Below are 25,362 nucleotides of genomic sequence, written 5' to 3'. Positions count from 1 at the left end.
TAAGTGCTGAGAGATCAAATGCCTGAGCTTCTTTCATGTTCTAGTCTAAAACTGGGTCCTGAGTGAGCCTGTTGCCGAGGGCACTGGCTTGATTCCATGGGAAAATATTCTGTGAAAGTGCATAAATTGTGTTCATAGGGGGCTGACTCATCTCCCAGCAGTAGAATTCCCTTTGTTTCTTTCTGCTCACATCAGTATCATCAGGCTTATGACCTGGGAAAAGGGAACCACCTTAGCACAGAAGGCAGTAGATAGCTAGTACAGTGAGAAGTCTCAGTGAGAACAGTCTTGCAGCAGGCTTTGCCAGTTCAAGCAGTGAGCCTTAGCTTTAGGGAGGTCAGCTTCAGCAACCCTTTCAGGTTTAACAGAGCTTTGGCTCTCCCAAGGATCTCTATCACATTCCCGCTGTATAAACAACACCCAGTGCCATCCTCTATTAGACACGCTAAAGCCAGGCTTTATTTTTTAAAATAAAAACAGCAGTAAAGTGGAAGGTTTTTTTGCTCTATTAAAGGACTCTGAAAATAAACATTTCCAGCAAATATTGTATGCAAAGGGCTCTCCCTTTAAAGCTGTTCTATCTGGGTTTGCGTCTAGCAGAGCGTCTACGCCCTGCTGGGGTTAGATTTGCTGCTTCTCCTTTGCCTGGAGAGCAGGTGTCTGCCTCCTTCTCTCTGATGCTTGCTGCCCCCTGTTCAGAATCCCCTTCACTCATTGGGTACGGGGGTTTGTCTGTGCCACCCCTTTGCCTGGTTTCATCACTTTCCTCTTCCTTACACATACTGTGTCCCAGCAACTCCCCTGTGGTACTGTCTTCATCTAGGAGCAGGCAGTCTTCACTAGTGGTGGGGGACTTGCTACCCTCATCCTGACTTCCTTCCTCCTCTATGACCAGCGCTCCACATACATCAGTCTCACTGGCTGGGCTTTCACCCCTTCTCACAGAGGGGACCAGCTCACTCTTATTCTCTAGAGACCTAGAGATTTGTTCCTTTAATGGCAAAAATTCTGTATCTTCCTCTCCTATGCCATGATCGGTATTCATTGTCTCCGCTTCATCCTTTGTCTTAGCAGGAGGCTGCTGCTGCTGCTCATCCGATGACTGGAAGCCAGAGCCATGGGAGCACAAAGAGGCCTCTGAGTGTGCTGCTGTGGCACGGTGCCTTCCTGCCTTGTATCTCTGTGCAAAGGAAAAACATGTGAGCGATAACTGGACAGACATTACAGGACACTTTTAGCTGGTCCAGGAGAAACCTGCACAAAGACAGTAGTGAGTGACAGACTGCAATGGCTGGCCTAATCTCCAAACAAAGCACAAGGCTACAGCTCTCTTGGGTGGGCTGCTGAGAGAAGGAGTTCAAGCTCCTAGCAAAAAGTGATGGTATTAAGGTTTTATTCCCTCTTGCATGTGCTAATGTGGCAGGATTAGGTAGAATGAGGCTGGGGATACAGAGCTAGAACCAGACTTTGATCGTTGTTCATCTTGATTGGAGATGATAGATCTCAATAGCCCCATTGAATGTAAGTGAAAGCAAGAAAACTCTCATCCCAACTACTGACTGAATCTAGCTGTGGGGGTGGGCAGGAGACATGCAGTCTTACCCTCCTGATACAAGACGATTGGTTGCTTGCACTCCTTACAGGCATCTTAAAGGGGAATATCTAGATTAACAAATTTTGCAGCAGCTAAACACAATGAAATGACGTTTCCTTTTGCACTTTGCTCATCTAAGCAATGCAATCAGACTGTCTGCTCATTTACTTTCTGCTTCTTTTGCAAGAGCTCCAAGGTTGGAGGGGGGAAAAGTCTCTTCAGTAAAATCACATTTAAGGGGATGTTTCTAGGAGAGTATTTTAAGTAGTAAGTGTCCCCACTTGCAAGAGTGCTCCAACATTCACTAGATAATGCTGATATAGGGCCTAAATTCACTGTCAGCATGACAATTTATTTGATGGGTTCCTAAACTGAGACCTCCAGGGAGAGATCAACAAGGAGGTTAAAACTGTCATAGCAACTTCAGAAAAACAGTACACAAGAGCCGCATGGAGCCAGCCTACAGAAGTATAACCATGGGATCCTAAGGCACAAGGGGATTTTCTCCAGTGTGTTAATCAGTCTGAAGGCCTTTACTTAGCGAGGTGGTGATCAAGACTTCTAGAAAGACTCTGGCACTAAGTAAACAGCATGGGGCTCCTTCTCTTCCACGGAAATAGGAAAGTGATGGGTGATGCTAAACTTAAGCCCTGGAACAAGGGGCTTGTACTGAACCCAACAGTTTAACTGGACTATGCTATTCAGGTTCTTTTACTGTATCAGCATGTTATCTGAACTGCACTATGGTACTTGGCCACTGAAAGGGCTGCAATATTAGCCATTTGGTACTGAGGACAAAAGGTAAGTCCGCCCTGTGATCTTTCCTGGCTCCTAGAGAGTGAGTACAACTCTTATCACTCTTCAAATAGAGCTCTATGCAGCTCCTGCTTCTGGTGGCACAGAACAGAAGCAGCAGGAGGCTCAGTAAGTCCTAATCTTTTAGGTTAGCTGTTCCAAGAGTTTGTGCCTGCTCACGCTCCTGGTGCCTGAGGAAGAGAGCCCATTCTGCACGGGGAGAAACAGGTAAAAGGCCAAGCTGTCTCCACTGGGTAGACAGACACTTAAGTGAAAAATGTTTAGTTCCACTGACAAACATCTCATGCACTCAAAGCAAACTGAATACTTACTCAGCACCAGAGTTATTCTGATCAGCACCCTGCTGCTGCAAGCCTGATGGTGCTTTTGTCGACGCCACAGAGCTGCCTGAGTTTAATTTTTAATTGATTAAGTTAATGTGGTGCAAACCTCTCTGTGGACCCTTTGTCTGTTCCAAAATGATTTTAAATAAACCAGAATAGAGCAGTTTAAACCAGTTTAAGAGCAGGGCTACACTAGAAACTTCAAAGCTTGTGAGAATTGGGAGAGAGGGCTCTTGGTAATCCACCTCCACAAGGGGAGTAGCTCAGAGCACTGGGAGCCCAGCTCCCAGCACTCGGAGCCTGTTTACACTAGTGCTTTAAAGCGCTCCGACTTGATGCGCTCAGGGGGTTGATTTTTCAAGTTAGAGCACTATAAAATGTAAGTGTAGCCAAGCCTTAAGTGTCCACAAAGCATTACATACTGGTGTAACTAAATCAGTTTAAAAGTCACATCTTAAACTGGGGCAATTCTTGTTGACCAAGTGCAAGGTAGCTGTTTCCAGATTGGTGCACTGGACTGCCTCAGATGGAAGCTGCTAAGAAGCCTCCAGTATAGCATTCTGGCCAGAAGTGCTATTCACCCCACTTGAAAGACACTAGAAGGCATTTAATGCCAAGACTATGACAGTCCTTAGACCTCTAACCAGCAGTATATGCACAGTCCAGGGAGTAACTGCTTCCAGCTTAGATCACAAGACTCAAAAGGGAAGGGGGCTAGTAATACACTGAGACTAGCCTTAAATATCTGTAGAAGGCCAGCTCCTCCAAGTCACACCTGGAGTCAGCTATTTCCAACCACTTCATGAAATATCAATGAATTAACCCTCATGGTAGCCCTTGAGGCCATCCTCACTATTTTACAGATAGGAATGGAGAGGCTAAGTGACCTCCCTAAAGTAACACAGCAACTCACTGCCAGACAAGAGGAAATCTGACTCCTAGTCCCCTAACTATTAGGCAACTTCCTTCCTGGTACCCCAATGGGTGGAAACAGTAGCATCTCCCCTGGTTCTAAAGGTGGAGGGGAGGAACACTCACTGCTGCTATGCAGACTCATTTTTAACAGGCTGAAAGGGAATGTAACTAAGTTATTCAGATCAACGTACTGAAGCAAAACAGGGACAAGGGGGACTGATTCTTTCATTCTGGAAGTGATCTGTCTAGGGAAATGGGTGACCCAGAGGAGTAGCTGCAGCTTCACCTGCTGCAAAGATTTTAAGAACTGCCAGTGCACGTGGGACACTGCTTCCCCCAGCTCTTGGTAAAGGTAACAGGGATAGCAAGGGGACTGTTAACTCCTTTGCCAGGCTAGTCAAAGGTTAACCTGTCTGAAGACTAGCAGAAAAGCTCCACAGGACACACCATGAAGAAACTATAAATACACAGTGGGAGGAGAAATGGCATTTTTTTTTGCTGAAGCAGGCCTTGGCCCAAACCAGCAGAGGAAATGCAAATTGGAATTACCCCCTATCCCAGGAGTCAGGGAATGGCACTTCCATACATAGAACTCAAGCAATGGTCACTGAAAGGGGAACGAAAAACATTACCGTGCCTCAAGAGCAGCCTGATGGTCACAAAATCTGATTACTGCCCTCCCTGAAATCCAAGCCCAGAGTGGAGGTGGCAAACTCCGGTCCAGCCATCAAAATTTGCAAGAGGCAGTGCATGAGTTTACAGCTGAAGGCATTCTTGTGTCTTGTGTGTGTGGACTGGATACAGCAGAGGAACAGCATTAACTGGCTTAACTCTGTGCCAGTGAAGAGCCTCCAAACAAGCTACCAGAAGCTCCCAAGTTGCTCCCAGCTGCTGCCTAGTCCCTGCTGACCAACTGAACTCTCAACAGCTTACAGATTGGAGTTCTCCATCTTCTAAAACTGGCCTGGAATTTCATTTCTACATTTTAAAGATTAGTTTCCAACTACCTGTCCCCTCTATAGATGTTACCTATATGTAATTTGAGTGTCAGGGCCTATTTCCAGCATTGCGGACACTAAAGCTTCACCTAGACAGATGCGTATCACCTCCTGCTCTCTTTAAAAGGAGCAGCTTCTTCTTGTCTAGTCCCCCACCAGCTTCACTCATTTGTACTCGCTAAGGGACCAGGAAAGTCCCAGGCTGAATCAGGGATTCTATTTCACAGGTTCAGTGAACAGATCCAACATTTGCTGGGGAGATGGAGGATTTCCAGCTGAGAATGGGTAATGGTGGACATTAGCAGTAGTAAGAAAGCAGGAGCAGAATGATGTCTGATCTACAAGGGCAGTTGAAGACAAGCAGAGAGCATACCAGATGAAAGCTGTGGCATGATGGACACTGTGATGGACACTGAGGACAATGGGAAGGTGCTGAAGGAATAGAGAAGACACACAGGGTGACAAATGCCAGGCCATGCAATTGCCAAAGGGGTCTAACCTGAAAGTTCTCAAAATGCATCAGGGACTTGCAGTGTGTGACCCGGGCAGCGGAGTCACTATGGTAGAATTTGTGACACAGCCTGCAGAGGTAACCTGCGACGGGGACCAGAAAATCCAGGCCTGCAAAATGGGAGGGGAATGGAAATCACAGATCACATTGAACGGAACTCCAAAACAATAAGAATGTTAAAGGGGAAATTAAAAAGGAAAGTTTTGCTTCTGTTAATTGCGGATTTTTCAAGATCGCTTGCTGAATATCTCATTTTACCACAGTAGAGCTGTGGGCTGATATTCAGAGAGAGATCGGGTTGCCAAAGAAAAGAAACTACACAGCATAAAAAAAAAAAATACAATGGAAAACTACAGAGACCATATGACCAGCAGTAATGGGCTCAATCCAAGCAGAAGACAGCAGGCACGTGAGAGAAACACAGAGAACATTCACAGCATTAATCATTATTCCATCTGCCACATGATAGTGGAAGGTTACAGCAATGTGGAAAACTGGTGTAAACAGAGCTCTCCCTGTGCACAGAGCAGCTTCTGCTAGTGCATATGCCCCCGTGCCTTCCCCACAATGCGTAACTGGCTGGGAAAAGTTTTAGAAACCAAAATCTGAGCTATTTAGAGATTAGGGTGGTGACTAGAGAGAGCACAAAACAATGTTCTGGAGGCAGCGCTGCACCTGAGGTCAGCAGCTTGTCTGTTCTGATCAGATACTAGTCTAGAGTGTTCGTGCCAAAGACAGGCATGCAGTTCCCTCTCCTTTGTGAAGTCACGGTGTGCTGACCTGGCTCTTCAATGCAGGAGAGAAGCAGCTCTACTGAGGCGTCAGTTCTCGGGAGTGTTCTGAATGGGGCACTTGAGCTCCTCTTTGGGACATCCCTGATCTAGTAACTCTGCTTTCTACATGGCTTGTTCAGCACTTCACCCTTTTGCACTGGCTCCTTCCCCACTCCACAGTTGTTCAGTCCTCCTAGATGAGGTCAAGGGTTCTCAGCCCCACCTCTTGAAGGGCAAGAGGCACCTGCCAAACCCATTTACACTTTGACAAACAGCACTTGCCTTACACTTACAATTCAGATGATCAAACTTCATCCCTTCTCCAGAATCCGCTAACCTTCACTGGTCTGACATGGACACTGGAGAGAGTGCGGCTTACTGCTGGCAACCCGCTCTTGCACTGAGGCCCACCCTCCATACAATGGCAGCCCCTGGCCCCAGAAGGCACTCTTGGGCACACTGCTTGTCTGGGTTTGCTTACCATAGGGGGTATCTGGACAGTATATCTCATTTCCTTCACAATCCTCCGGAGACTTTTCCTTCAGCCCAACCTGAACGAGATACCAAGAGACCATGTCAGTGCATGTCCCCAGCCTGCAAGGACTGTCTACTGGGGCTGCATCCATTGCTCAGCTCCCCTCATGGGCCTTTAACCCTTCCAATGAGCCTGGGGGCAAAGCTGAGGTCCAACATGGCAGGAAGGGGCTTTTGTTTCCTATTTTCCCCTTCCTACTGTAAAATACACCCCTTAATTGTGTCACCATTTACTCCATGCTGCACAGGTTACATTAACAGCATGTAATGTATGGGACAGATTAAATCCCGACACAAAGACCGACTATCAGGAGAACATTTCATTAGCAGGGTTAAAAAACACCTTGTATTTAAGGCCTGAGCTACCTCAATTGTGTCCTTCCCATTGTTAGTTGTTCTTGAAGCAGAGAGCTATTTCCTCTGGAGAACACTTGCCAAGATGTATCCATCTATGGGGTCCAGTTAGGAACAGGAGCAAAGCTGCTAATTGGTCAGCTAAAGCAGAATGGTTGAGAGTAAAGTCTAAACTGTTTTGGCTACCTTGACAAGGTAGCCAGGATATCTTCTTGCACATGTAAGGGCTCCCCTGTATCACTCATGGCGATCAAAGATCCTCCCGCTCTTTGCCAAAAAGCAAAATCATATCTCAAAGTATCTTAGATAGTCCCCATCTTGTCCATTCCCAGAGCACAGGACTAGATAAGCCTCCAGAATGCCCTGAGCTCAACTGGCCCTGACTGACTGAGCCATTAGGATCCAGCTCGGATGCTCATATAATACAGCCTTCCATTTCTGTTATCACTGTGTACCTGTTTGGTGACAGGATCTTCGTTATCTGTCTGCACCACCTCAGAACCTTCCTCTTCACCAATTCCTTCCTCCTCCTCCTCCTCTTCATCGTCGTCATCTTCAAAACAGCCAACAGCATCAACTGTGATTAGCTCCTCTGAGTCTTCTGGGCCACCTAGCTCCTTCTCACCCAGCCTCACCTGCCAGACACACAGAGGAAAGATCAGACCAGACTAGATTGCTAACTTCAGGCACTCACATAATGTCACTCTTGTTGATTAGGAGGACTGGATAGGACTCCCGGTGGAGTCTGGGACTGCTGCATTCTGGGACGAGCAGATGGCATTTCTAGAAAGCAAGAAGGCGATCATGCTCCCAGTCACACATACAGTGCTCCATTATCAGTCTGCTCCTTCAAGTGGTATTAGAATGCAGTCAAGGAGGAGAGGAACCACTTGACTGGAAAAATGATGCATCTCTTCACTGGTTTGAGACAAGTAGGACATATACATACTCCTCCCACACATACCAAGCACAGCCACTTCTGTAACCCAGCAGTGCTTCCCCCCAATCCAGTTCACATTACCTCCTTGGCCTTCTGCTTATGCTCAGGGGACTTCATGTGCTCTACAAACTTCCGAGGGGTCTTGAAGTGGCGGCTGCAGACAGTGCAAAAGGGACGGAGAGAGCGTTTGGCCAGCTGAGCAAAGAGGGATGAGAAGATCTGATTGGTTAAGACAGGCACTACTTTGTTTCAATTAAGCTTAATTTAAACCACTTCTGTCTCAAAATCATGACTGTGAATCTAGAACAGTCAGGCCACCTTCTTACAGCAGGAGAGGGGGCATCCTGGCATACACGCTTCCACATGCCCAAGAGGTGGCAAATGTGTGGGGAGAGCAACGCAGAAAGGCTCTGGTCGCTCATGGTCTTGAAAGATCTCATGGCACTTGTCATATGAGATGGGGTAGTTAACTCTAGCGTCCTGACCAGACTCCAGCTTGGGTAATTACAGACTGCCTACCTAAAATTCCCCATGCAGTTGAAAATGATCAAGGAAAGAGCCATGCTGCTACATACCTCTGGCTGGACAGAGTTTAATAATAAGTAGGGCCTGTAGTAGTAATAATTGGAAAACAAAACATGCTGCTAGTCAGTGCCAATTTGCTCAGCATGACACCCAGGAGTTCCACCAGCACCAGTGTGCAGGAGCCCAAGAAAACTAGATGCATAAAGAGATCCACCTAGAAATATCCTCATCACCACAGTGCAATGCCCCAGCGTATTCCCTCCATCTTACTCCCCTGCCTCTAAGGATAAGTGAACATCTTATCACTTGACCTCCTGCTTTGTAAATCAGGGCAGTAATTTGTTACCTTATGTTCTTGAGTCCTACGATGTTTGATTAGATCTCCTGTAAAGTGTATCTGGCAGGTGTTACACCATCGCTGCTGGGTCTCTCTGTGGTGAGAAGAATGGCTCAGTCAGAGACTCCCTTGTGTTCCCCACTGTTTTTGCAGTTCTGCGCCATCTCAGCACTTAGTGTGCTTTTCCCTCCATAGACTATCTCCTCCGCCTTTAGCTGGTTTGGTTTAATTCAGTCTATAAAAATGCACCCATCACAACAGTTCGTAGGCTGATGAACTGCATTAAAAACTATAGTGTGACAAAGGCAGTATAGCTACACTATAGGAAGCAAATGAATAATTTTCCCCAAAGGGGGCTACCTGCTGGGGTTAAGGCCTAAGAGAACAGATGGGCCTTGAACTTTACCCTGAACACTGACATACACTGGCTGGGTGGGACCAATGCAGAGGCAAGTTCTAAAGTCAAGGGCCTTCAACTCAAAGCCCTGCCACCCCATGTTCAGAACTAGGGACTGCTGGCAAGAAGGTCCCAGCTGAAGTGTCTTGAGCATTTCTATTAGACAGTATCTGAGATCGGATATATGCTGTGACATGTATTCTATTAAAGGCCAGCCATACAGAGACACCTACCCTGTCCATGTCTGAGCAGGTCTCTTTTCACAAAACACTAAACATAGAAAGCGAATGCTGTTTTTACTGCTTTGGGGTTTTTCTTCCCCCCCTTTATGTACATTCTGAGAAGAAGTGAGGAAGACGTGACAGTTTTACTTGTATCCAGAATTTTAATCTGTTTTTACAGACTTGTGCTTTGCAATGTTGGTTTTTGGGGTGATATTTTAAGGCCAGTAGGGACACATCAAAGGTATTCCTAAAGTTCGAAGCACTGCAATATCTAGGTACTGACCTAGCTGGGATCAGCCCTCTTTACCTTCCACCTCCAGCATACTGACACATACCCATCTTTCTTAGCCATCAACGTCTGCTCCTTCACCATGGGCAGCAGTGAGACAAAGCAGACATTACTCATGTGTTGAATCTCTCCAAGTCGCTGCTGGTGCTGAATTCCAGCCATGTGGGACTGGAAATTCTAACAAAGGAGAAAATCCATTTAGATGGACTCAAAATTTAAAAAACCGCAACACAGCTGGTCAATTCAATTCCATTCCCTCTACTGATCTATAATATTTGGAAAGTTTAAAAGCTTAAGAGCATGGCTACCTGTGGATTAGTCAGCGCTGGAGCTTTAGGATGTTAGCTTGCAAGCTCTTTGGAGGAGTGGTTTATTTTATTTATTTATAGGCTTTTCTCGGCCTCTTGTTACCGTAGTGCCTGATGCCTTGAAAACATGTCTTATGGTACAACATTTTTACCACAAGCCCCTGGCCATGCAATTCCTTCCCTTGGCCCCCAGGCCCAGACGGACTCCAGTGTTTATACCTGCTGGTTGCAGCAGTTGGTCTTGCAGATGTAACAGAAGAATTTAAGGACAGACTCAGGACCGGTATCAGCTGTGCCCAGCTCACAGGTCCACTGTCCTGGCTTCAGGGCTGTGGTGCTGATAGCTCTGCTCTCACTGCTCTGCTGGATGGTCACTTTCAACGAGCCCCCCGAACTCAGCACCTACCAGATTGAAAAAAGTCAAGAGAGTTTAATCTAGATGGGATCTTTAGGGGCTTCCGATGAATAAAGGGTAATCCAATTTCCATCGCACCTGGAAAAATGCATTTAAATTTCAGTCAGTCAATCTCATGTCATTTCAAGTTTTATGTATGGGGGGGCCATACCAAATTCATGGTCCATTTTGGTCAATTTCACAGTCAGTTTCAGCTATTTAAATCTGAAATTTCAGGTATTGTAATTGTAGGGGTCCTGACCCAAAAAGGAGTGTGTGTGTGTGTGGGGGGTCACAAGGTTATTGTGGGTGGGGGGGTTGTTGTACTGCTACCCTTACTTCTGTGCTGCTGGTGGTGGCAGTATTGTCTTCACAGCAGGGCAGCTGGAGAGCGGCGGTTGCTGGCTGGGAGCCCAGCTTTAAAGGCAGAGCCGCTGCCAGCAGCAGTGCAGAAGGATGGCATGGTGTGGTATTGCCACCCTTCCTTCTGGGCTGGGTGTCTGGCCAACAGCCGCCGCTCTCCAGCCGCCCAGCTCTGAAGGCAGCGCAGAAGTAAGGGTGGCAATATCGCAACCCCCCTAAAATAACCTTGTGACCCCCCCGGAGCTCCCTTTTGGGTCAGGATCCCCAGTTTGAGAAACGCTGGTCTCCCCCATGAAATCTGTATAGTATAGGGTAAAAGCACACAAAAGACCAGATTTCATGGTCCATGACACGTTTTTCATGGCTGAGAATTTCAGAGGGCCCTACTTATGTACACACACAGTGTTACCATTGCTGTGCTTGGTCCACAATCACTTTCATTATTGATTAAATTAGTTGCTGGATCTTCCAACACAGAGTCACTCCCAGGCTAATGTATATTTCTATGCTCACAGTTCTCAGTGGACCCTGGAGACATTACAGGCTGATCCAGTTATTGGTGACTGCAGTGCTCCACAGTGCCAGCTGGGGGGACACCCGCAGCTTGTGCTTCCCCATTACAGGCTGTTCAGCACTCCACGCAAGGATCTAGGCTGCAACGTAATTCCTTAACACAGTTCTGTCAGCGTATTGTCCTGTCCACATATAAAGAGACACCCCCACATTGGAACACAGATGTCACTAACCATGGCAGACAGCCACGCACTGGCAGAGTCGGACATGTCAGATCTGGCCTGGAATACAGACAGGGCTTTAAGTGTTGTTTTATGATTAAACTAACTATTAGCACAGGCTCCCAGTCCGCAAGTACATTTCCCTGCTGGTTCCAGTAGTGTTATACCTTGCCCTGCTTCTCTCCAGTCTACTTTCTGGAGTGCCAAGACCCAGCTAGCCTCTCCCTCCTGCTATAATTTCAAACCATAAGGTAGCTGCCAGCCTTCAGCTCACTTCCCAGGAATGGTAGGGAAAGAAAGGCATACTCTCCATCTGCTTTAACAGCATCCCTTGCAATCTCTCTACCAACTTTCATGTTTATCCTCAGTGATTCTACAGCCTCCAAAACAGACCTGCCTGATGGGGATGGCTGTTCCCCTTCCCACACTAGGCTGAGAGAGGTGCCTCTTGGGAAACTCAGACATTTAAGAGCGATTAATTAATCTTTTAAGGCAAAATTTAAAAAAAAAAAAAAAAAAAAAAAAGAAAAAGAAAAAACCCACATATAAAAGCCTGCCATCCTTCCAGATTCGTATGAAATTTAAATTAGTCATAACTCCAATGGTCAGCGTGAGGGCAATACTGTATAGCTTCCAAGCTTTTAACAGGGGTGTAGATTTACAACAATTAAAACACTGCCACAATCTGCTGTAATTTAATCAGAGGCAGACCCTACATAGAAGCTTCCTACAACAGCATAATGCCACGCCTGGCCCGCTGATATTAACCCCAGAGCCAGGTGCCACTTGGTTTACAATCACAATGGAGATCTGGGTAAAGCAGATGCTTTGGGGTAGGGAGACATTCTGAGCACATTGTCCCTTTATGCTAAGGACCTGCCTACCTACCTCTGGAGCTTTCAGTTCCTCAGAGAAGCTTCTCTCCTTGGAGGCATCTTCAGTTGTATTCTCCCTCACATTGTTTGGTCCTAAAAACAGAAAGACCCTTTAGCTGGATTAAAACTAAACTCTGATAGAAAACCAAGAAACAGATGCATGAAGTCGGGAAGCTTACATCACCCCTGTACACGGATATTACCCTAGTTTCACAGGGCCTCAACCTGGTTTTCTTAGAGAAAGCCCTTGCACAACATGAAAATTCATCCCACTGTTCAAAACAATCTGGAAGCCCCTAATTTAACTGGAAGAGGGATAGTTACTGGGGCATATTCTTAGGGTGTTGGTCCCAGTATTACTCTTCCTTCACTTTTCATCCTTGGAGTGTGTTTTTGAAAATATTCAGGGTATCTGCAGACACCAAGACTATCCTACACTGAACCTGGTAGGTGTAATTCCCAGCTCTGGCAGACATACACACATCAGATCTGCTCCAGACAGTGTGCTAAAATAGGAGTGGGGCTGTAGAGGTGTGTGGGGCAGGGGCTCAGGCTAACCACCCAAGTACATGCATGCTATCTCAGACGGGGTTATATTCGGGTAGGTAGCCCACACTGTTATTTTTAGTGTACTAGCATGTGTATGTCTACCCAGGCTGGGAATTACATCTTCCAGATGAAGTGTAGATGCACCTCATGTGTTACACCATATCTCTAGCAGGAGGGAACCTACACATGCACACAACTCCACCAGCAGGTTGGGGACGCCATCGCTCATGTCTGTCATGATAACCCCTTACCATCTGCCTGGGTTTCCATGCTCGACTCCTCTGCTTCCTGGCTGCCTGCAGCATCCTCTTGTATGGGCACTTCTTCTACACTTCAATTAAAAAGAAAAAGAAAAACAAGATTATCTCCCATGTCCAAAGCCAGGAAGATGGAGAGGCTTATGCCAATACACAAGGTGGTGTTTAAACCACAGGCCAAGGAGTTCAATCTACAGCGTTCTTAATAATCAAGCAAAAACATTAAATCTCAAAAACAAGTTGATAATATTTTACTGTTGCAAATGATATTTCTGGTGATCCTCCAGCAAAACAGAACAAGGAGGGGCTCCATAGCATACACACAAATGTGTTTAAAAGCCAGCCAAAAGATCCTGAATCAATTGTTCAGGAATAACTATCCTAACCCGATAGAAGGGTGGGAAGAGGACTGCCTGGAGGTTATTCACACCGAGGGGTTCTGGGATTCATTTTCTGCCCTGGCTGGTGATCTCCAGGACAACTGCAACACGCACCTGTTCTAGGGATAGGGGAAGGTTAAAACTGAGGTCAGGAGGAGACCTTGTTGGTAGCCAAGCAGGGGTTTTCAGGAGTTCTGTCTCACTAAGATTTCAGTTTCGTTGAATATTTTCCTGACGTATTTTGCATTTGATTGCAGTGGATAATCAGTAGGTCAATAGCTCTAAATACCAAACTCTGCTAATAGGAGCTAGCTTTGGTGTTTCATTATTGCCATTGGTCTGATTTAAGGAGTGGAAACAGGCTCCTGAGGGGATTGCTAAGAATGAGTGACTGATCTGCAGAATGATCCAATAAAGCAGTTTTCTTTCTGATTATATGTCAGCACTGAGAATTTTCAGCTAGGTTTTAAATATGTCCTTCTTTCCAGGCCAGAACTACATTCCCACCTGTGACACACGTCAGCGCACTCCGAACTCGGTAACAGCCTGCAGTCTGTATTAGGATTTAAACACACACTCCATAATTTAGCAGACTGATAGGTGATAAGGTAACTGGGTTACACAGTTATAAATAAACAGCAAGATTTTGACAATGCAGACAAGGGCAAAACAAGAGTGGCTTGTATTATCGTTATTTGGTAAGTGTTGACAATGTGCTCAAACACCCTCGACACACGGATGGAGAGACAGCTCCTCAGGGTCTCTAAGATCAGAGACCTAGAGAAGAAGGTGTCACTTTTTGAAACTGAGGCGGCAGCATTATATTGATACTTGTTACCATTTATGGCTCTTGTGGGAGGACATGGGATTTCAATGAGTCGAATGAAAAGGGTGGTTGCCTGTTGCATTGGGATAAGGAAGTTGTTCCAGGCATATGGACAGGGCAGAAGGCATGAAGGCAAGAGTGGGAGAATGAAATGAGGGAGCATGAGGGTGGCATCTTTGGCGGAGAAGGGGAGAGGTGGGAAGTGATAAGAAACAAGAGCAGAAATATATGCAGGGTGGTGCGGTTCAGAGTTTTGAAAGGGAGGTTTAGAACAGTAAACTTCATTTGATCCAGAGTTTCATCATCAGGTCATTCTCAGATAAATAAAAACACTCTCTAAAGTTAATCCAAGGATTCAGTTACATACATAAGACACACACTAAATCTGGTAGTCTCTAGCCACTGCTTAGTAAAGACTTAATAGAGTTACTGCAGCAAGGTCTCCTATCACTAAGACTTAACTATTTATTCAATTTATGGTACAAAACATTGATTAATATACACTGCAAATTATCAGCATAATTAAAACCAAACTAAATTTGGCAAACGGATGAACAAAGTATATGGTGTAAGGAGTCAGCCTTTGTTTTAACTGCATTTATTCATTGTCTTGCTAATTCACAATGCAGCCTCAAATGCGGAATAATATTTTGCATTTCTATAACACTTTACATGATCAAAGTGCTGTATAAACATCAGATCAATCCTACAACACCCTCCACAGAGATCTGTGTTAATCTCTAATCTACTGATGAGGAAACAGGCACAGAGAAGCGAAGAGATTTGCCCATGGACCACAAAGCGAACTGGTAGCAGAGAACAGATTAGGTTGCAGGAGTCCTCACTCTTCATCGCTAGTGCATATTAGGGAGCTTCTAATGCACTTGAACAGAAAAGGGATTTTGCAAATTAATTCACTTTGGAAAAAAAGTTATCAAATCAATGTAGAATAATTCTCTAATAATTCTTATTCACTCCCCTTGCCCCATAGATGTATAACAGTAACAGGTCTGAGCAGGATACCGTTTAGAACAGCACAGACTACTTGCTGAACTGTGTTCCACATTCTTCCCACCAGATGGCGATAGGACATTGCATGGTTCCTGGTTTAGGGAGCAGAGAATTTGCAAGATGGGCCTTTATATTGTGTGTCATTCCCCTCCACCTTCATTCAAATAATATCAGCTGCCTGTGTTTATTTATACCCAATTGATATACGGATCCAGGCAACAGTGGGGCTCAGGAAGGGTCATCTTTGTAGCCTGTCTAGACACGGTTCATCGATCCATCTCTCTATTCATCATCTTCATGGCTGTGCCACTTGCAGCATACTTGGACTTAGCAAGTGCCCTGAGGTTTTTTGAGTCACCCTGAGCACCAGAGATATTCCCCCCCCAAATGCCAGAAGTCAAGCTGGCATCGTAGTGCTCCATTTTACTGAGAATATAGCAATGGAACACCAACAAAAGCAGACAAGCAATCTAAATCCGATGAGCATTTCTATGGCCTTTTCAGTGGAAATTACCTCTTCAGTCTCTTTGCTGCAGGCTCCATGTCCAGTATAGATTCTGCTGGCATTTTTGGTTCTGCAGGGATAAAGATAGATATTACCTTAGCAGAACATCTGATCTGATCTCCTACCAAATGGCCTACGTCAGATACAGTACTTTAGAGCAGATAAGAAGACTATAAAGCACTCGGCCAGTTCTGGCTTTGAGAAGGGTGGAAATGGATCACTAACTCAAGAGATTAGTAATAACCTGGGAGATGGAGTTTCATCTGTAGAGGTTACTGCTCTAAGCCTGACCCCGAAGTAGAGATATGAATTTATGACTAGCCAATGGTTGTTTGGGTCTTAGTCCAATACCAAGGGGACAAGAGCCACACCACAAAAATCCAATACTATACATTAAGGTCAATTGTTAGACCTGTCAAGCTGCTCAGTATCCCGGTAATCAATATCAGATTTCCACTGCATTTGAACTGGAAAATCATTCCTTTATGAGGCATTCATGGGGATACACTATAATTTGTGCGTTCTTAGATTGTAAGCTCTTTGAGGCAGGGCCCATATCTTCACGTGTTTGTAGAGTGCCTAGCACAATGGTGCCCCAGTCCCAGTAAGATTCCAGGTATCAACATGGAAACAAACATCCTATTAAACAAGTCTGTTTCTTTAACATATTGGTTGCAAGTGAGTTCCACCTCATACAAGTTTTAGTCTATGGCTGCCGTGCGGAGTTCAATGCTGGTAAGGCAGCATGACAGCTATTGTTCCAAAATTATTTTCTTTTCTCATCCCACTCAGAGGTTCTTCTATACCAAAGTGACTTACTAGACAGGCAAAGGAACAAGTAACCTTATCTGAAACAGGCACCAGTGGGGAAAAGATGAAGGGGATTATATCATGAGAGTGCTGTAATGCAACAAGGAACGTTGCTCCTGCTCCACAAGAGGTCCATCACGTACATCATCTCAGTAATGCATACAGCTTCCACCTGATTAAATAAGAGATATGGAGCTGGTTTGCAAAATCATTTATGCCATTAGTTAGGTGTTTTGAAGCCCAGTGCAGGGGGCTCTGACTGGAGGCTAAGCCAGATACGTTCATCTTCCAGAAATCCTCTCTTGCGGTAAGCTGCTAACGAGAGACTAACGCCATCTCCTGTTTTTGCTGCATCAATATCCTAAAGAGGTTTCTTGAGCATACTCAGAAGATTGTGTTTTCTTACCTGTGGGTGAGGAGTTGTTCTGTTCTGACCCAGCCTGGGTACCCTCTGGAATTTCAATTTTCTCATCAACTCCTTGTGCCTGAGATGAGGATGCCTGATCCAGTTCTCGCTTCTTGTCAGGGCCCCTCTGGTAATCCTGCAATTAGCAAAGAGTCTCAGACCCAGCTCTTTTCTCTTTCTCAAAACTCAGCACATCTCCCAAAGCTCCAGAGGTTTTATTGTAGGACCAGAGCAGAAATTCCAATACAAGAGAGCCTGAGGGTTTGTCTAAGACTCTCCACCTGTAAGCAACTGAAAGTGGATGAACAGAGCTCTGTACATGGATTCCAGACTGCAGGCACCCACTGACACATCTCCAGGATTTTAATGGAAGCTGTGGCAGGTCCAGGGTACTTCAGAAAGGCACATGCAAAACCTGCATGGGCTGGAAGGAAGAAGAGCCTCAAATAACTACTCTTCCTTTTCTCTCTGGGCCAGACCCAACGAGAACGCTGATCTAAGACAGAAGTTCCAGTTAAAATGGCACTGAACTAGGTAACACAAAACTTGAGGCTGAAAGAGAGGAGAAATCTTGGCCATTTAAAAGAGACCATCTTCAGCAGAGTCTCAGACAAATCTGAATTCAGACCTGGGGAATGGATTCAAAAGGAGGAGGAGGTGGGGATTAGTAGTACTTTACAATCTTGTAATACCTTTCACTGAGAATCCTAAAAGGCTTTATAAACTTTCATCAATTAAACTTCACAACATCCCTATAAGCAAGTATTATCCTGATTTTACAGGTGGAAAAATGGAGACAGAGAGAGATTAGGTGACTTGTTGATGGTCACAGCAAGTCAGCACACAGCTGGGAATAGAGCCAAGGACCCCCAACCTCCTGCTCTATTTTTCCATGTTTCAGGCCAGTCTCCAGGAGTGCAGCCATGAGGTGTTTACTAGAGAAAGGACATGGAGTGAAATCCTGGACCCACTGAAGTCAATGGCAAAGCTCTCAGGCTTCAGTTGAGCCAGGATTTCACACATTGTGTTGTAGTTACTTTGAGGTAGATATTTCTAAAGGTTCTTATTATTTTGCTATTTACCTAGAACTAATCAAATGAATCCTGGTATCCTAGGACAGGAGGGGTCTACTGGAAGAGGATGGGGAACTCCCTACCAGTACAACTGGGATCTCTGGAAATGGGTTGGTTTGACCAAAGAGCTTCTACTTCAGCAATCTGGTACTAAAGGATTCTTTTTTCATTCTAATCCTCCTGCATTTCTCTTTAGTGCCCCATGTACAATAAGGGCAATCATCTTAGCAGGCACCAGCCAGCAACAAATGAGAGCTAGTCTCTAAAGATCTGGAAATCACAAGCTCACCTTACGAAACATCCGATTCTGCCGCTGGAATGGAAGGCCTGGGAAGCCCAGCTGTGCAGGCTTTAATGAGACCCCGACAGGTGGAGGCCCCAAAAGGGAATGTCTTGTAGCCTGAGGGAAAAACTGTTGCAGAGCTGGGGCTGTCATGTTAAATCCTCGTAAGTTTCCTACAAATGCAAACATACAATCTATCACTCCCATGTAGGTTGTGTTCATGAGACAGCAAACCCCCAAGCCATGATGACAGCCGGGAGGGGCAGAGCTTAGAGAACTCTGAACCTCCCTTTCCATAGGGAATGGATATCAGTAACTGTATTTTGCTGGCCGGCTTCTGCTTCCCCCAACCACCCCAAAGATCTCACTCCATCACTGCTGCCATGTGGGGATGGGTTAGACCACTCAGCTGTTTATAATTGTTACCGCAAGCTAAGCTAAGCTCAGCAAGCTAAGCTTGGAGTGATTATTTGATTCAAACACTGTCACCCATGTTTAAAGAAAGACAAGATCTTGTTTTTGCAAAGATTCTTGTGCAGCTGGCAGTTCAAACTGTGATCTGGATGCCTTTTTTCTTTTTTTTTGGACAGAACAGCAGCAGCGATTGAAGCATTTCATTAAAAACAGCGTTTTACTTTTTAAACAAGAGATTTCATAGGCCTCTCTGCCACCAGATTTATCATGCAAGCTCAAAATGATAAACTAAACCCAGACACTTAAGATGCTACCATTTTCTATCATAATGTTTTGTCTTTCGAACAGTTCTTTTCAGCAGAGCATCCACCTGAAAGTGCTTTATAACTATTAGATAAGTATCAACGCTTTCCAATGAAGGGAAGCCACAGACTTTAGAGCCAAAGTTTTAGAAGTAGCCTCTAATTTTGACTGCCAATCTTTAGAATACCAACTGCTTGATTTTCACAGGTACCGAAGATCCATAGCTCCCACTGAAGTCAATTTGAGCTCTGGATGCTCGGCACCTGTGAAAGTCAGGCTGTAGCTGTCTAAAGATGGACATCCAAAATCAGAGCTCCCATTTTACAGAAGCGACTAGCCAAAGGCCACACAATAAGTCAGTGGCAGAGTCAAGAGTTGACCCTAGGAGTTCTGACACTCAACAACATGCAAAAGCACCAGATGACCCTGGTATAATGTATAAAGGCTGCAACACAACACAAGGAGTTCCCACAGATTTTAATTACTTGTCAATTATGCTGTGAAAAAGAAGATCTCTTCTTGTAAGGAGATCTATCTCAATTTTGAACAGAAATCTATTTGAAGAAATGGCCTTCTGTTCATGGTTTAGCACTTTTATAAAAACTGCACATCCATTTAGACTCAGAAGGGCATTTGTTCTTTCCCTACTTCCATTGATGAAACCATAGGCTTCCACTGAATTATTTATTCTGATGTTTCTCAGGCACTGAAATACTTGGGCATCAGATATTCTCACATGTAATCCAAACCTGTAAGTGACCACAAAAATTCAGCTCACAAGTATAGTCGTATTGTTCAGTACGGTCTTTATTACACATTTAAACATGAGACAATGCAGAATGTCAAAAATGGAAATCATAGATACTAGTTCCAGCTTGCTAATAAGGTGGGGATAATACTCCACCTCAGTACATTAGACTGGTCACTAAAACACCTTGTTCAAGTGGCATATCCAGTTTGTTTCAGATCATTGGACATATTTCTGTTTTAAATACAATTTGTCAATAAAATGTTCACCTTTAGAGAAAAGCCATGCTACTACTTAACATCAAATTTATCAGTCATCCTCCTTTCATATTTTTGCTGGCCCCAAGCTCTTTTCATCATACAAACACACATCAGAAACTTTAAAATCAGCACTAACTTTGGATTAGAGTTTGTCCCTTACTGCCTCAGCTTTCCTCGGCCAAACAAAGATCTCTAGATGGCCACTGGGGTCATGAGAGAGCATGCTTATTGATTAGGCAAGGGAGAACAAAGGGCATGATAACAACATGCAGAATAAACCTTCACAAACAAGAATCATCCCTGGTCTAGTTTTAAGTTAAGTGATCATTCAAATTAACCCAGGGTAGCTTTTTCTTTGTCAAAATGGGACTAGCTGGTTAAAAATAAAAGAAAATACAAAGAAGTTCCTTACCTACATTTCTAACACCTTACATTAACTACAACTATTATTGGGGGCAGCCTTGTAAAATTGTCTTGAAAACTTATCAGACCATGGACAAAAATCAATCTACCTGGGAATCAGATGATGGAAGAAACAGTGACTTACTCCAAGCAAGTAGTATGCCACAAAGCTGTTTCTTAAAAATTTACTTTTCACTTCTATGCCCTTTCTTTTTCCGCTTCTCTTCACTGAGCTTGGAAAAAAGACCACCTAGTTAGTTACACTTTCTGCAACACATTTGTTTGGGTTCACAGACAATGCAAGTGACTATTTAAATCCAAACAAAAATTATAATTGCTGTTTAATATATTCTCAGAAACATTTTTATTTGCCTTAGGCTTGTAAAAGAAAAAGTTTAACCACCATCTACCTTTACAGTCTAAACCACCTTGAAGATTCCCATTGCAAAGTCACAACTTCCATATCAAATGTTGAAAATCCAATTTCTCAACTGCTTGGGAGCAACAACTGAAGAGCCTCCGAGACTTCGATTGGGGCAAATTTGAAAAAGAACAGTGCAGAGGAATGGACTCCCAAAGCATAGAGGACTCTGATGCTTAGACATGCAATATCCATTCTATGACTTTTCTCTCAGGTTAAGTGAGGGGTGAAGGGCTGACTAAATAAGTGCAATGAGCATCTCCAACAATGACAGTACCTTGCATCTGTTGCAAGAGCAGAGTTCGCTGAAGCATTGGATTGGCATTGAGGAGTGATGCTTGATTCGTTGCCCGTAAGCTCAGCATCTGTTGCTGTTGAGGTGGTGGCAAACCCCTGGAAAAGAAGGGATCAAACCCTTAAAAAGCTTCCTGTAGAAAAATGTATCCTTTAAATTCACTCTTGTTGTCTCTTACAAGCACAACACAAGGAGCAAAGGACAAAAGCAATACTGATGCGTTTGCATTAAAACACCATTGTATACATTAACATTGTATCCCCGTTCTTCCATCCTCCTGGAGCACCCAGTGGTGAGGGATTGTCCATTACAAAATTTTAGGTCTGCAACTTTGCCAGGTTTAAGAGACAGAACCTCTCAACACCACACACACGTAAAGGGTAATGACATAGCTTAAGGAAGTTCGGTAAGGGACTGCAGGTCTACAGACGAATTCAGGTAGCGATCAACTGCCTATATGGAACAACTCCTCTTGATTTTTAAAACATTTTCATCGTCCTAGTACACTACCCAAAATCCACTACTCCCACCCAGAGGCTGTCCATATGGGTGCAGTTGCACCTAAATGTGAGCGTTGGGAAGAGTGGCAGTAAACTATGACTTTCATATTTAAAGTATGGGCTAGAAGGAAAAGATGAGAGCAGTGGGAATATCCTGGGAATGGGTTTGAGCAGCGAAGCGTCAGTCTGGTTCAGGGGATTGAAGAAACTGCCATACATTATCCTACACAATTCTTACATGCTCTAAAAATAAGTCTCACTGCACTGCTCTCAACCCCACTACCATAATTTATGAGCCAATATTAATTTACTTACCCTACTCCTAGAGATGCTATAAATATTATGAAGCCAAAAGCAGTTTGGGGGGGCGGGGGGGAGCCTATTCAGTGCTGGCTTTTAAAGCTCTTAAAGGAGAAATGCTTGATTATATCAGACAAGCCTTATGCTGGTGGGCACAAGTGCTGACATCACACACCATCACATCTTACGTTGGCAAGTCAAAGAGTCGCTGTGAAAGCCCTTCAGGTGTGAAATTTACTTCTGTACAACATCTTCCTCAGCCCAAGCCACGTCACTTAAAATATTTTTTTATTAGGAGACCATTTGAATAAATAGACCGATATTCTCAGTATAGTGGGTCACCTTTTAATAATGATAGATATTTGCAGTATTGTGGGTCATTTACACTTATTTGAAGAGAAATTTAAATACTTTCCCACCCTTTTTTCTCTTATATTACCTTTGTAATAGAGAGGTTTCCAAGCATACCTCAATAACATCTCATCATACTGATGCAATGGTGGTTGTGATTTAGTAGCCAAGGAACTTCTTTTCCTCCTTACATTTCCCCCCTTTAGCCTTGAATGCCTGCTGCATAAAGTTTTAGATGAGAACAGTAGCACCTAAATGCATTATTTAACTGTTTCTGTAGTATATCTTCTATCTCTGGTCATAGTGGGCAAATTTCCTTGACTAGAACTATTGTCTTCTCTCTTACATGTTACGTGAGCAGTTTCACTCTTTATTGTCCTCTTTACTGCTTGCGTCTGGCAGACAGGTGTCTTGATTTGTCTTTTAATCCAAATCAAATACGAAGTCACACCCTCAGCAGCATGGGGTGCAACTGCACAAATATCTGTGCTTATACATAAACATCACTTGAATGACACCTTACCACATGTTCAAACTGAATTCAATAATCCCATCGTTACACGAACTAAATAATAATATACACATAATAAAACAAAATATTTTAACCAAAAGGGAGTTGGGAGCCTGATAATATAGTAAAATCCATGCTCCTGTTTAAAAGGTTTAGTAGGACATTTATGTAAGTTGTAACAGGTAACATTTTCCTTTAGATTCCCCACTTTTAAACAACAATCAGCTTTTCTAGTTGGATTGTTGTCCATCCACCTTTTATTGATTTAAATTTGGACACTTTGACTCTACAGAATTTTGTTTTATATGATCTATTCTACACTATTATGTTTTACTTGCTTTCAGGTACTAGGATGATGGGATCAGAGAAATACGAAGGTGACAAGCACCTTAAAAATACTATAGACACAGAGATTCTTAATGGGGCAGTGCCCCATGTGTTGCAAGGGAGGGAAGAAGCCTTTCGACATCCAAACTGTAGTATTTGATAACTGCCTGGTGCAATGCCAGATCTGGAGGAGCTGCACCCAGCAGGAGCTTCCTTCGCCTACTGCCCCCTCGGTACAGAGCTAAGGAGGAGTGTTCTGGGCAGTGCCCTGATCCCCACCCAAGGGCTGGGCAGACCCTTTATTCCTGTTGCCGCCAGCGCTACCGCAGCTTCCAGACCCCTTCCCCAGCGCATGCAGACAGATGAGCCTCTTCAGCTGCCAGACTCACCGGGGGAAACGGAGACAATTCGTGGCCCAGCTCCCCGCCCCGTCCCGGGCCCCTCTACTCCATGCGCAGATCCCCTTCGCTCCAGCCGGGCGCCTCAAAGCTCCTCGCCGATCTCCCTCACGCCACCTCCCCAGGGCCCTCACACCCCTGCGCTGAGCCCTGCCCTGCCTCCCACCGGGCCCCTTTAGCCCTGGCACGGATCCCTCTCGCCAAGGCCCGTGGCCCTTGTACAGATGCCCCCTGCCCACATGCAGCCCCCTCCGCCGGCTGGGGTGCCCGGGCGGCCCCGGACAGGTGGAGGGGGAGCGCGGGCCAGGCAGGACACCAGCCACGCTCCGGCTTTCCTGGGGGAGGTCCCCGGGCACAGGCCCGCGGTCCCCGGCCTCGATTAGTCGCGCTTACCGGCCGCCCTGTTGCGCCGGGTGGTGTTGATGCTGCTGCTGCTGCTGGAGGAGGTGCTGGAGCTGCAGCAGCTGGAACTGCTGCTGGTTGAACATGTCTGGGGGGCCCCACGCCGAGCGAGCCTGGGACAAAACGCAGGAGAATGAGGGAGGGAGGGAGGCACCCGCGGGGGGGGGGCTTCAGGCTCGGAGCAGCCGCTGAGCCGCGACCCGCTGCCCGTCCATTCACTCATCGGAGGGCCGCCCCCCGGGGTCACCGCAAGCAGCAGCCGGGGGGGGGGACCTTCCAGACCCCACCCCCTACAAATCCCCCCTCAAGGGGCGCCTGCGAGCCCCCTGCTCGGGTTTGCATCGAGCCCCTTCCCGGGGCACCGGGACTCCCGCTGCAACCAACCTGCGTTTACATTTCTTGACCGACAGCCTCCATCTTATTGCCCAGAACAATAACCACCTGCCGCCGCCGCCGCTGCCCCTGCCCCTGCCCCTGCCCGGCGGCTCGCTCCGGCTTCTCAGCGCCGCCTCGCTGCACCGAACCAGCGCGCTCCCCGCGAAAGCGGGGCCAGGAAGCCGGAGCGCAGCGCTCGCTGTCGAGTCAGCTCCTTCTGGGGGCCTGGAGGAGCCGCTGCACCTCTTCGCCTTCCTTCCGAATCTCATTCAGCTGGGGGATTCCTTTTTCTCCGCCCGCTAGGAACAAGGGATTTTGCTGCGTGTTTCAGTGGGACACTTAATATCTCCTTCCCCATCTTCCTGGAGTCTCATTGAAATTGCCCCAGGGTGGGACACCTCTGATGCCTTCTCCTTGTCCTCCACGCAGCCCACAATTCGAAGTAGGGTCCCTTGCACACAAGCAGGGCTGGGCACCATCTGTTCAGGGGCTGTGGCTAGGCGAATTGAGTAAACTGCTAAAGGGGGAAGCAGATGGTCGCCAACATCTTTTTTTTTTTTACAGTCCAGGGGAATCCTTGGTATCTGCTGCAGATGGTAACTGTCTCACTGAGGAAATGGAAAATCCCTAGCATTCGCTGTCAATTTGTTGTGGTCTGATCTCCACCAACTTTGCCCTGAGAAAATTGTCTTTCTGGGAAAAATGAAACTTTTGCATCATTCTTGTGAGAAGTTATTTTTATTTACAAGATTTTCTAACAAGTTTAGGTGCTTTCTCCTGATAGTGTGAAGCATACCTTTCCTGTGGGTGTGGCAACTCTTCTAATGAACTCATTTGAAGTATGTATCCAGTATCTGAGACCTCTGGCTGAAAGAAGTGCTGTGAACTCCCATTTTCTCTTTAGACTCAATCTAGTGGGACAATAAGACTGAAGTCCTGATTTTTTGCTGTTTACTGTACTAGGGAGCCATCCTACAATAATTACTCATTTGAAAAGCTCTTAGTCATATGAGTGGTCTCACTGACTTCAGTGAGACTACTCACACAAGTA

The 25,362-nt window shown here is 45.5% G+C and overlaps 1 protein-coding gene across 2 annotated transcripts; it reads right to left on the bottom strand.

The window, feature by feature from the left end:
- Positions 1-434: 434 nt before the first annotated feature.
- CIZ1 (CDKN1A interacting zinc finger protein 1) lies at positions 435-24,963 on the bottom strand. Of its 2 annotated transcripts, XM_037879596.2 has the most exons (16): positions 24,321-24,963; positions 23,928-24,049; positions 21,130-21,245; positions 18,311-18,477; positions 16,949-17,084; positions 15,742-15,802; positions 13,005-13,084; positions 12,218-12,297; positions 10,058-10,240; positions 9,577-9,707; positions 8,630-8,714; positions 7,840-7,953; positions 7,274-7,453; positions 6,412-6,481; positions 5,146-5,267; positions 435-1,180 (listed from the first exon to the last, which is right to left on the bottom strand). In XM_037879596.2, the coding sequence occupies exons 2-16, from the start codon at positions 24,020-24,022 to the stop codon at positions 578-580; spliced, it is 2,223 nt and encodes a 740-aa protein (XP_037735524.1). In that variant the 5' UTR covers positions 24,023-24,049; positions 24,321-24,963; the 3' UTR covers positions 435-577. The 2 variants fall into 2 exon arrangements, with proteins under 2 accessions (XP_037735524.1, XP_037735525.1); XM_037879597.2 differs by lacking the exon at positions 5,146-5,267 and having other exon boundaries at positions 24,321-24,727.
- Positions 24,964-25,362: the final 399 nt, after the last annotated feature.

This window comes from Chelonia mydas, chromosome 16 (assembly GCF_015237465.2).
Source record: "Chelonia mydas isolate rCheMyd1 chromosome 16, rCheMyd1.pri.v2, whole genome shotgun sequence".
NCBI classification, from domain to species: domain Eukaryota; kingdom Metazoa; phylum Chordata; order Testudines; family Cheloniidae; genus Chelonia; species Chelonia mydas.
Note: the sequence above shows the minus strand (reverse complement) of the source record. Positions and strands in the feature narration are given on the sequence as shown.